Source organism: Notechis scutatus, chromosome 1 (assembly GCF_049901735.1).
Source record: "Notechis scutatus isolate UNSWTSFEM ecotype Mainland chromosome 1, rNotScu1.2, whole genome shotgun sequence".
Lineage (NCBI taxonomy): Eukaryota > Metazoa > Chordata > Lepidosauria > Squamata > Elapidae > Notechis > Notechis scutatus.
In genome coordinates, this window is record NC_142009.1 from 69773272 (window position 1) to 69786320 (window position 13049).

General features: G+C 38.7%; 1 protein-coding gene across 2 annotated transcripts in view; it reads left to right on the forward strand.

Moving 5' to 3' along the window:
• The window catches only part of ADSS2 (adenylosuccinate synthase 2), a 47440-nt gene extending 34860 nt beyond the window's left edge, over positions 1–12580 (forward strand). Inside the window, exons 6-13 of one of the 2 annotated variants that reach the window (XM_026669395.2) lie at positions 54–161; positions 373–454; positions 4404–4530; positions 5339–5493; positions 6353–6477; positions 8487–8584; positions 9241–9390; positions 10352–12580. In XM_026669395.2, the coding sequence (XP_026525180.2) occupies positions 54–161; positions 373–454; positions 4404–4530; positions 5339–5493; positions 6353–6477; positions 8487–8584; positions 9241–9390; positions 10352–10404 (898 nt within the window). In that variant the 3' untranslated portion in view covers positions 10405–12580. The remainder of the gene's footprint in view (positions 1–53; positions 162–372; positions 455–4403; positions 4531–5338; positions 5494–6352; positions 6478–8486; positions 8585–9240; positions 9391–10351) is intronic. The other variant, XM_087967126.1, reaches the window with a different exon arrangement.
• The last annotated feature ends 469 nt before the right edge of the window (positions 12581–13049 follow it).

A 13049-nucleotide genomic window follows, 5' to 3' on the forward strand; every position in this document is an offset into this window, starting at 1 on the left:
ATCAGATTGTGTAGTATGTGTGTGTATTTTTTTTATTTTTTTGTGTTTTAAAGCTTGGGAACCACAAAAAAGGGAATTGGTCCAGTGTATTCTTCTAAAGCAGCTCGAAGTGGGCTCAGAATGTGTGATCTAGTTTCTGACTTCAGTGAATTTTCAGAAAGGTAACAATTTCTATAGTGTAATGTTACATTCTGTGTATATTAATCACTAGGGCAATCAGTTTTCTTATTTATAGATTCTGATTTTCATACTCCTTGCTGGATTTCTCACTTATAATTTTCTCTTTTCACTTTCTAAAATCAAAGTCTATATCAAAGATTTTTGGGAAATGTTTTACACATATAATAGAATATAAACTTTTTTACTTTTTAGATTCAAAGTGCTGGCCAATCAGTACAAGTCTGTTTACCCTACATTAGAGATTGACATTGAAGGAGAATTGAAAAGATTAAAGGTAAAATCACAGAAATGGCTTGTTGGCTGATGGATTTTTCTATGTATGTTTCTTCTAATGAAAGGGCTTTAAAAAAAAGCAACTACAGGAATAAATATCTGTATAAAGATATCAGAGATGCTGAAAAAATTGGCATTGTATGTTTCTGTGCAAATGTATTTAGTGATTAAATTGTTTTATAGTGAATTCTTCATTTTAGACAAGTTGATTTGAGTTATCTCTTAGAACAGGGGTGGGCAAACTTTTTGGCTCAGGGGCCGCATTGACTTTTAAAATTTGACAGACGGGCCGGGTCAGCACAAGATTTTTTGGGAATCGCCCCCGCCTCCCCCCCTCTTCTCCTCCTTCCCCTCCTCGGAGGCCCCCTGAGTCAGGAGTTGCTACCGCCGGTGTGGCTTCGCGTGGCTCCAGTCCCGTTGCCTCGGGAAGGGAAAGGCAAAAAGGAAGAGCCGCGGCGGTGCTTTGCAACGGGAGCAGCAGCACCGGAGGCTCAGGCTCAGCGGCTCCTGGTTTTGCCTTTTCCTTCCCAAGGCAACACGGGACTGGAGCCGCACGAGCTGCGCCGGCGGTAGCAACTCCTGACAGCCCCAGCCGGACACCTGAGCGGAGCCCGGGCGAAACTGCCTGTTGCTGCTGCCGGAGCACCGCCGGGTCGCCTCCTCCAAGCAGCCTGCCCGCCCACCGGGCTTCCCCTCTGCTGCATGGCTCGGGGCCAGGCGCGAGCGCCCACGAGTTAAAAAGGAAGCCGAAAGTTGCTGGGAAGTTGCTCGGGTGCTAGGAGCAGGCTTTTAAAGTGCCGCCCGAGCAAAGTTTAAGCAGCCCGCCCGCCCGCCGGGTGGAATCCTTCCTGCTCCTCAGCGGGAAGACACTCCAGCCTGCAAACTTTGCTTTTGCAAAGTTTAAGCCTGAAACCCCGAAAGCAAGCAACTTCCCAGCAACTTTCAGCTTCCTTTTAACTCGCAGGCGCTCGTGCCTGGCGGGGAAGCCCGGAGCCTCCTCAAGCAGTCTGCCTGCCCGCCCGCCAGGCTTCCCCTCTGCCCGCGGCTCGGGGCCAGGCGCAAGCGCCCGCAAGTTAAAAGGAAGCCAAAGTTGCTGGGAAGTTGCTCGGGTGCTGGGAGTAGGCTTTTAAAGTGCAGCCCGAGCAAAGTTTAAGCAGCCCGCCCACCCGCCAGGCGGAACCCTTCCCGCTCCTCGGCGGGAAGACGGCTCCAGCCTGCAAACTTTGCCTTTGCAAAGTTTAAGCCTGGAACCCGGAAAGCAAGCAACTTCCCAGCAACTTCGGCTTCCTTTTAACTCGCAGGCGCTCGTGCCTGGCGGAGGAAGCCCGGAGCCTCCTCCAAGCAGTCCGCCTGCCCGCCCGCCAGGCTTCCCCTCCGCCGCGCGGCTTGGGGCCAGGCGCGCGCCAGCGAGTTAAAGGAAGCCAAAAGTTGCTGGGAAGTTGCTCGGGTGCTGGGAGCAGGCTTTTAAAGTGCCGCCTGAGCAAAGTTTAAGCCTGGAAGCCCCGAAATCGAGCAACTTCCCAGCAACTTTCGGCCGTTTTAACTCGTGGGCGCTCGCGCTGCCAAGCTGCACAGCAGCCCGCTCCAAGCAGCCCGTCCCGCCCACCGGGTGAAACCCTTCCGCTCCTCGGCGGGAAGCGCTCCAGCCTGCAAACTTTGCCTTTGCAAAGCCCTGGAAGCCCGGAAAACCGAGCAACTTCCCAGCAACTTTCGGCTTCGTTTTAACTCGCGGGCGCTCGCGCCGAGGCCCTGAGCCGCACGGCGGAGCCCGAGCACCGCTGGGTCGCCTCCTCCAAGCAGCCCACCTGCCCGCCTGCCCGCCGGGCTTCCCCTCCGCCGTGCGGTTCGGGGCCAGGCGCAAGCGCCCGTGAGTTAAAACGAAGCAGAAAGTTGCTGGGCACCAAGGCAGGGCAAGGCTCCACCAGCAGCGGCCTAGCTTTAGGTGGCTCCAAGCAGCCCGCCCGCCCGCTGGGTGGAACCCTTCCCGCTCCTCAGCGGGAAGACGTTCCAGCCTGCAAGCTTTGCCTTTGCAAAGTTTAAGCCTGGAAGCCCGGAAAAAAGGGGGATCGGCAGGGACTCACCTTCGGAGAGGTCACACTCGAAGGTGATTTGAACTCCCAGCCGAGGCCTTTGCAAATTTCTTTTCTTTCCTACCCCTAGATCGCTCCGCACTGTTTTGCAGCTTTGGGGGCCACGCGACACAGGGCAATACGCCACGCCCAGCGATTTTTTTTTCAGGGGCGGGCGGATTGGACAGACCAATGGCAGCGATTTTTTTCAGGGGCGGGCCGCATTGGACAGACCAACGGGCCAGATGTGGCCCGCGGGCCGTTTTGCCCACCCCTGTCTTAGAAGAACCTCATATTTCTTGTGAAAATATATGATTGGAATCTTAGGATCCATGTCTTATGGATGGATAGATTTTGTAGTATCATTATATTATGCAATGCTTTATAATATTAGAACTCAAAATGACCAAGTGGAGTTGAGCGGTAGAAAATTTGGTACGACAAAAATCTGTCTGAGTCTGTCAGCTGTACATCTATAACTGCCTGGTTTAATACAGCAACCAAACAGTACAGGTACAGACAGATAATTAAGATTGCAGAAAGAACAATTGCAACCAGCCTGCCTTCCACAGAAGACCTATATATTGTGCAGATCAGAAGGAGGGCTGAGAAGGTATCTGGAGAACACTAACCTCTGGTCATAAATTGTTTCAACTCTTTCCCTCAGGATGGCGCTAGAGAGCATTGTATACCAAAACAACTAGACACAGGGACAGTTTTTTCCCTCATGCCATCGCTCTGCTGAACACCTAGTATCTATGTATATTAACTCATATAGTGTGGTTGTATTTATCCTTCTTAATTGTGTTCTTTACTGCTCCTTTTATTCATATTATTATTCTATTATATTGCATGTACAGTGTGTGCTTCTGTACTGGAGACAATTTCCTTGTGTATCTAATCACACTTGGCCAAATAAAGTATTCAATTCAAGTTTGATAATCCTAAGTGGTCAGGAGGAGTAATAACCAGAATTGGAAGCATAACTGTCACTAATAAGTACCCAACAGTAACTTCAGTTTTGAGCCAGGAACCACATCAATCTAGAACCTCATAGATGGGGCTTGAAAAGACAACCAGTGCCAAAGAGAGATTGTACCCTCCTTAGAATAAGATCATTATAATTCATTATACTTTTCTATTAATGGAGACAGTGTATATTATAGAAGATAACTGGGAAGTGACAAAGCACTAAATTCAGACAGATAATAATCAAGGCATCCCACTGTTCTTTAAGAAAGACGAATGAATAAAAAGCAAGTCCTTAAAGAATGTAATGTTGCAGGATGTGGTAGGGACCACTGACTTTAAAGATTACAGGTCACATTTATTAAAGAGACCAAAAATGTCTATAAGGTATGATATTGAAATCAGGGTTCAGATTTAGAAGAAAGGTACCCCAGAATATTATTTACTATGAGTCAGGGGAGGGAATGACTAATTGCTTTCCTGTTGTTTGCAATTTAGTTGAGAGTATTTGATTGGCAAATATTATTAGTATTATCATATAGACTTTTTATTTGATCCCATGGGAATGTTCTTAATTTTTAATATAAGAAAGAACATTCTTGTTTCCTTTAAATACTACTATTTAGTCACACTCATACATACCTATTTCTTTCATACAAAGAGTAGCTCATCAGTGGCACCCATAATTTCATTTAAAGCAGGGCACTTAAACCAGCTTTCAAACTGGCACAATCCAGTGCTCTGAATTTCAAAAGAATATCTTGTTGGGAAGTCATATGACTATTATTGTTATTATATTTAGCACATAAGACATATGACTATTATTATATGTCTGCATTGCATTTTACTATTTATTGCATGTTACAATGTACTAATTTAATCCTAATCTGTGCAACACTCTTATTTGTCTAGGGCTATAGTGAAATAATCAAACCAATGGTGAAGGATGGGGTATATTTTATGCATGAAGCTTTGCATGGCTCTCCAAAGAAAATTTTAGTGGAAGGTGCAAATGCAACATTATTAGACATTGATTTTGGTAAGTATGAATATCAAAATGGGTTCACTTCTGAAAAGTGACTATTACTGTATGTAAATAACACCTCAAGTTACTTTTCATGTCCTTACAAGATGAGTGATTTTATCCCACACAGGATAATTTGTTCCATTAAAGCTTATATTACAGCTTAATCATTAATGTGCCATAGAACTCTTTAATTTGGTAGTATTATAAATTCTAAGTAATATAAATACTTCCGAAAAACTTATTTTTAACTAGAATATATTGAAAGTGATTGCAAACTCTGTGATTTTTTTCCTATTCTAATGATGATAGAGATGAAAATATGCTTTAATAAAATTGTCTAGAATTTGGAATGTACGGTAAAATATTGAGGTAAGTTTCCTCAAGTGGAACTAGTCTTCCCCTTCAAATTTTATACGCAGAAATATACTTTAAAAATCCTGCATTCCAAAAGCTGAGAAATAGATATACCTTTCTTCTGATAGATACTGTGGTGATATAGTGGAACATAATTAAGTATGCACATAACTTAAAGAAAGTTTTTAGTAGAAAGCACTTCTCAGTTAAGCAGAAGTATAAAAATATCCTTGCAGTTAGCTGTAAATTTTGTCTGGAATAGACCATTCTTCAAGGATGTTAAATAAATAGGTGCTATTACTATAAAACATGAATAAGAGCTACAGCTATATGTCTCAGTAGAAATGTTTCTTCGTATAAAAAGCAGCACTGTGACTAAGACCCAGTTTATACACTGTTCAAGAGCTTTTGTTGTAACAATACAAATCTTACAATTTATGTACTTTTTATTAATCTGTATTAATAGGTACATATCCTTTTGTGACCTCATCAAATTGCACTGTGGGAGGTGTTTGCACTGGTTTAGGTATGCCCCCTCAGAATGTGGGTGAAGTATATGGAGTTGTGAAAGCATATACAACCAGAGTTGGGATTGGTGCCTTTCCTACAGAACAAAATAATGTAAGTATAATGTTAAAATAAATATACGTGGCCTCAAGTGTCATGCATGTAATTTTCCATAAAATCAAGTAAAGATTTTAGTAGCTATTTTCCTAATAGTAAAGATGTCTAGAGATTTTAAATCAATCCAGGTCATGGTTGTCCCAAAGGTGCTTTTCAAAAGGCAACAGGACTTGGGGGGAGGGAGGTGTTCCTTGAAGATGTTTTGCTTCTCATCCAAGAATCTTCTTCAGTTCTGGCTGAAAGGTGGGGAATGGAAGGATTTAAATCTGGTCGTTAGCACTCTGAAGGTCAGTCATTAGCTTTTTGAGAATTGTTAAGGTCTCTTGGAGGTTTATCTTTACCCTCAGGGTTACCTGAATCAGAGTGCAAACAGGTGTGCTGAAAGCAGTTCTAGAGATTGCTAGGGATAGGTGGTGTCATACCCCTCCACCTCTGTTGATAGAGGGCTGTTCAATTTCAGTAAAGCTGATCTCTTCCACCCCTCTTTCAAATCCAGAATGTGGACTTTGCTGTCTTTAAAAGAGTAACCTTTGTCTTTCAGAATCTTGTCCCATTTAAAATGTCCCATCTGGACAAGATTCAGCTGTCCATTTAAATTTGAAAGACAATAGTCACTCAGCATATCGATTTAAATGCCATAGCATTAAATGCCATGAATAGATTTGTGAGAAAATTGCTTATTCTGCTAGTATTTTTAAATTACCTGACATTAACAAAGGTAGCTTCTATATTTTTATTTTATTTCTATATGTAAACTAGAATGTAAAATATACTTTATTTGGTTACAAATATATTTGGTTTATAAGTTGATAAAATTGTTCCAAGATAGTATCAATACTCTGTTGGTTTTTTTAAGGACATTGGGGAATTGCTACAGACACGAGGAAAGGAGTTTGGTGTGACCACAGGGCGAAAGAGAAGATGTGGCTGGCTTGATCTCGTATTGCTTAGATATGCTCATATGATCAATGGATTCACTGCGTGAGTAATTTATACTGATTTCATATGGCCTTCTTATCGACTGCTATATATTACATGTTTTGTAAATTATTCAAAAGTAACTGATGAAAATAATCATTAGTCCAAGTAACAAAATTCCAGTTTTTTTTAATGTTATTGTAGAAAGTAATGATTTAAAAATGGATATTATTGCAAGACTTTTGTGTGCATACTAATTTTACATATTTCGTGATGGAAATGTAGTACAGGTAATCCTCGACTTATGACCACAATTGAGTCCAAAATTTATGTTGCTAACTGAGACAGTTAAGTGAAATTTGCCCCATTTTACAACCTTGTTGCTACAGCTGTTAACCTTGTTAATTTAGTAACACAGTTGTTATGTGACCCTGGCTTCCCCATTGGCTTTAGTTGTCAGAAGGTTGCAAAAGGATCACATAGCCCTGGGACACTGCAACCATTATAAATATGAGTCAGTTGCTAAGCACCTGAATTTTGATCACGTGACCACGGAGATGCTGCAACGGTTGTACATGTGAAAAATTGTCATAAGTCAGTTTTTTCAGTGCCATTGTAACTTTGAAAGGTCACTAAATGAACTGTTGTAAGCTGTACATTAACAGTGGGCTGTCTGTTTTGAATCTAAATAGGAAATTGTTAGGGTGACAGGGCTTTGGCACATTGGTTAATGATATTATCAGCAGCTGTTTCTTTTTTTGAGTAGTTATTTATATCTAGCTCTTTTTTCCAGCACTGCACTTCTTTTCTGAGTTTAAGTTTACCTCTAGGACTGGGGTGTCAAACTCGTGGCATCATGTGACGTATTGGGACTTTTCCCCCCTTTGCTAAACCAGATGTGGGCGTGGCCAGCACGTGATGTATCCAGCCCATGGGCCGGGAGTTTGACAGCCCTGCTCTAGGAAAATGTGATTCATATGAGTTGATAGAATTCAATATAGACGAGTATATGTCTTGCATTAATTAAAGTTTTAGGCATGTTTTAGGATTTTTTTCCAGTTCACGTACATTTCCTTGTTATAATATTGTTCCTAAAAATGTGTTCTAGAAGAGGAATAGTCGTTTTTTCTGAAAATGGAGGGAACAGCAAGGGGACATATTGGTTGTATGTTCAGCCTTATGGGGTAGACCAGACAGAAAACATGAACAGATGAGCCAATTCTTTGCTGTAAGGTTGTATTAACAGGATCTTACAAATCTGAAGTCTCTTCCCACCCAGCGTCTCCTTCACAGCTCAAAAAAAGTGGGGTGGGGGGAAATCTCTTCTGAGCCTCCTGTCCTCCCACGTTTCTGCTGCAGGCTAAGCTGCTTTTTATCTGTCTGTTCCTCTGGTTGCATCTGGTTGCCCTTTGTTCCAAATCATTCCCACATACCATTGAGTTCTCTACTCAAATCTGTCTTGTTTAGTTAATAATATAATTATAGAAATTTTCAAAAATTTTCACCAGTGGTGGCCTCCTGCTCTGGAATCTCTTTCCTGTAAAAGGAATTGTTTCCTAGGTAAAACAAATACATATTTTAAATACTTTTAAGTCTTTTAATATAGTAATATTTTTAAAAAGTATCTCATGCTGATTTTAATCAAAATTTGTTACTGCAGTTATTCCATTTCTGCTCTTTTAGAAATAATTACTGTGTTTTTAACTTTGGTTTTTAGTTTAATTTATTTTAATTGTTTATATGCTGCCCTAGCAAAAAGAATTGTTTTTAAATGTACTCTATATATATTTTGAAGAAAAGTAATAGCAGTAGCTATGTATAGTTTCTAAAAAAGAAAGCTGTCACTTCTCAGTGGTACAGTTCGCACCATAGAATATTGAACTACAATTACATCTTCAGGCAGCTAACCGGGTGCATCAGCTCTAGTGATTAACACTGCAATTTATTTGATGTAGCTTGATATTCAGTCAGTACTGAGTAGATGGTATTTTTAGAAGGTAAATTTCAGTTTAAAATCCAAGAGTTTATGTTTGCCTACAAATAACTAAAATTTGAGCATTTCTTTTAAATAGACTGGCTCTTACCAAATTGGATATTTTGGATGTATTTCCTGAAATTAAAATTGGGATTGCCTACAGATTAGATAATAAAATCATACCTCATTTCCCAGGTAAGAAAATTTAAATGTACCAAATATGTTCATTCTACAATGTTACTTCCACTAAAAAGTTATGGTTACTACTAGATGTGCTCCATTGCTTCAGTAGGTTTTGTTGATACAATTCCATATATTTCATCTATAAAGAAAATACGGTTCCCTGCATTAATTACTTGGGTAGGGAACTTTCCCCTCTTTGATAGATATAAGACTTCAAAACCTTCTTTTATTTTTTATGAAGTCCGATTAACCAAAAGAAAGCCACAGGCAAACAAAACGGAACCCCCCGGGGGGGGGGGAGCGGGGGGGGGGGGGGGGGGGCCCCCGCCCCCCCCCCCCCCCCCCCCCCCCTGCTTCCTCCCCCTTCTTTCATTTGTGTCCTTGATCCCCACCACCACACCGGCTCATTGCTCCGGCGAAAACAATTGCCCCTTCAGGGGACTCTTAATACCGATAAGGGTGGAACTTTCCCCTCTTTGATAGATATAAGACTTCAAAACCTTATTTTTATGAATGTTTTTCTGTGATGAAAACAATTGTTCTGGACTCTTAATAACTAATTATTTGGTTACTTCAGCTATAGAAAGTCCTGAGCACAATAATTGATTAGTCTTATACTGTGGTAACACAAATATAATTCTATTAGTCTGGTTCTTTTTTCTTCTCAGCAAACCAAGAAGTCTTAAATAAAGTAGAGGTGCAGTATGAGACCCTCCCAGGATGGAAGAAAGATATATCAAATGCAAGAACATTTGATGAATTGCCTGTAAATGCACAAAACTTTGTTCGATTTATAGAAATGGAGCTTGGAGTTCCAGGTAAATGCAACCCAACTGCATGTTTGAAGGGATACCCGGAGAATCATACTTTGTACAACAATTCATATTTTTGTTGTTAGCTACTTCTAGCAATCAAATCGTCTTCTGTAAATCTTAAGGTTTATGAATAAGAAGCACTAAGAAATCAAAAATAGAACATATAACGTACTTGTTCTAAAAAAAGGGAAATTGTTGTATTTAATAATAATTTAAACTGATTGAATGAAAAGTTCCTTTTGAATTTTGAGCAATTAAAATTTTAAATATTAAAAGAATGGAATTGTATTCCCTAATGTGTTTAAGCTTTTAACAAACACAATTTATTATTTCATTACTTGATAAACTGGAAAAGTTCATACTCCACACTTACATTAGATGACATAATTTTTTTAAATGTACATTTAAAAGAAGAGATTGTTGATAGAAAATACTGAGCTTTCATATATTACATTTTGCACCCTACTCCCGCTATGGCAAAATTACTAGTTTTTCTAGTTTTTTTCCCCCTCCTGCATCAGTACTGCAGAATTCCTTGAAAAAAAATTGATCCTAATCAGTAAACACACAACAAGGATTAAGAAACAGGGCATCACACAATTCACTAATCACACTATTGACCAACTAGTTCAATGAAAGTACTAATATAAATTATCTATGGATAAATTGGCATGACCAACTTATCAAAGGACTATTAAATATTGATTACATTTAAAAAGTGTGTGCCAATCTGCAAAAACCCGTGTGCCAGTGGTAATGTTGATATCTGATGTAGTTTGAGCCAGCTGATTTTCTTGAGAATTTATCACAAAAAAACTTGCTTTTCTGACTAACTTTCATGTGCCTCATGGAATGGTAATTGAAATTTTAAGCAATAATGTTTTCTTTATTGATTTGCATATACTTGAGTTTGTAAGAAAGACTTTCTTCCAAAATATGATCAAAAATGTTTTTATTTTTGCAGTTAAGTGGATTGGAGTAGGAAAATCCAGGGAGTCGATGATCCAGCTCTTCTAAAGATATTGGATAATTTGAAGAAAGGAAAGCACACTCCACAAAGACTGCTTGTTCATATACACACTCACACAGACACACGTGTCTTAACCCAATAAGCAATTATTTGGATGAGGAAACATCTTGTAAAACAACAATGTAAAACAACTAGAGGTAGTCTGGGAAAAAAAAAACAGTTGTTGCTATAAAACATTGACAGATCAGTATCATTTACCTTACTTTGTAAAAAGTTCTAGTGGCAGGTACGGCCACCATTTGCCACTGATACTTTTTCTCCAGATGTATCCCCAAGCCTTTTTTCTGCTTATGTTTCTGAGTCTACTGTACACCTGCTTTTGGTGGTATTGCTTCCTGAAATTTTGGATGCTTAAGATAATGCAGTTTTGCACAAAGTTTTACATCTTCATTTGTACTCCTAAAGCTGTTATACCTTGTATGGTTGCTGACATAGTGTGTGATTAAAGAGAGGGGTGATTTTATAATGATGACAAAACTAATTTTTTGTTACAGTTTTTATTAAAAGAATAATGAACCATAGTTTAGGTGGGGTGCTTAATATGTGTACAGTACAATTTAATTTATAAATGATAATATTGGAAGTGCTTATACCCTCGTATGGAGTTCATTTCCCCACCGCATCCCCTTATTGATACTTTTACATTTCAGAGTTTAATCATTCAGTTCAATTCATCATTTCATTGGCTGATTGCCCAGTCTATTCAGTAACATCCAATCAGAGGATGACTGGAAAAAGGATGACCTAAATATCACCCGATTAGCTTCTTAACACAGAGAGTCCTCATGGGTTAAAATGACTTGGCTACCCTATGTAAATAGGCATCGGAGACAATATTTATGTAAATTGACTTTTTTAAAGAACTGAATTCATCCTCGACAGATATTCAAGACAATATATTCTGTAGTTTCTAGTTGTGCTTTGCTAAAGACTTTTCTTTTGAGTGTATTGTATGTCTATATTGATCTAGCTTGTAGAAATTGAAGTAATTTCAAGCCAATTATATTCTTTAACCTTAACACCATTCATGACCTTTTCTTACTCTGTGGGCATTATTTTGTAAGATGAAGAATGCTGATTTTCACTCTGTTTCTATGTAATTCTTTTGTACCTTTATTCCTGCAGTATTTTAGGAGGGGTGAGCCACGGCTTCACGTAGGATGCAATAATTGAATGTACATGTATATTTTTAACTGACATTTTATTAATAGGTTATATCTAATAGCTGTCTTACAGCATAGTATCTAAAAACAAGATGCTAACATCAGGGAATTTAACTTAAGTTTTCCAGTCCTGTTCATATTTGCAACGTATGCAATCATGTCATTTGAAGTACATTTTCCGGAATGTACATTTTCATGATCGTTGTTGTGAGTTCTGAAAAATGTATCTTAGAGTGTGAACTCTTAAAATAATGTATTAATTCCTTTTGATAAAATGTGAGGATGGAGGGGAAACAGCAGCTTTTAAAAAATTTCTATGAAAATACCACCTCACTTTCTGGGAAAGTTAGCAGTAAGCTTTAGACGGATATAGATATTGCATGAAGAAACGTGATAACCTTCTAACATACATAGAACATCCTAACTGTAAAATAACCATGATTCAACACTGTAATAGCTATTATTTCTTTTTATTTTGGAGAGCGGGTTTTTTTGCACATGTAATTTTATTTTGAAATAAAAGCAAATTTACAGTCAGCAAAAAGAGGCACACCAAAATTATCAAAATAATCTTAGACTGTTAGACTAAGCTTTCTATGTCAGAAAAATCATATGCTTCAGTGACTAGAAGTTTTGAAGATGTTCCTGACAAGATAAATGGAAACCCTGGTGCCACAATGCCTTTTTAGAAGATTGCTTGTTTTTAAACATGGCCTTGCAAAAATTGTAAGTCATCTGTTATTGACAAGATAAAGTATTTTAGAAAACCAAAGTTTTCCAAGTTTTCTTTGTATTCAGAAACAAGTATACCATTCCTAATATTTCTGACCCAAACAAGTGCCAGCCTTGATGCTCTTGCATGTAAATATTACAATAGTTAATTTTCTTGCTGTAACATATGCCTTTTTCTTCAGTGTTACCCTGAGCCAATGTGTGTTAAAGATTCATTTTCCTGATTGCTGAAACTTAAAAAGTCAATAAATAAACCCTCAGCCCTGCATTTAGATTTCTTTTCATACAGCAGAATTGTGTTTGATCCTAAGCAAGGCTTTGGTAGTAATGCTTTCAAAATTACCTCTGTCCACATTTTGGAATGTTGGTTTCTTGTATATCTGGTTTTCTTACAAGACTAGACTAACACTAACATATTCTGGTTCTGTCTTTAAGATTTGATGCCTATCATTAATAGAAACACACTCAACAATTACTACGTTTCTTACTCTAGATACTTTCTATTCTGTATTTCCAGTGTTCATTGAATATTACCTGTGTTATTTAAGCTTATATTTAGCATGGAGTGAATAATGCTACTGTATATTGGTTACTGGAGCATTTTTATATTTTATAAAATTTAAGATTTTACTTTTGCAGGTATGAAGGAAAAAATCAGACTTTTAATTTACTGCACTCAACACACATTTAAGTTCTCTATCTAGATTTACCAAGTTTCTTAGAGCTCTGTCAGATAA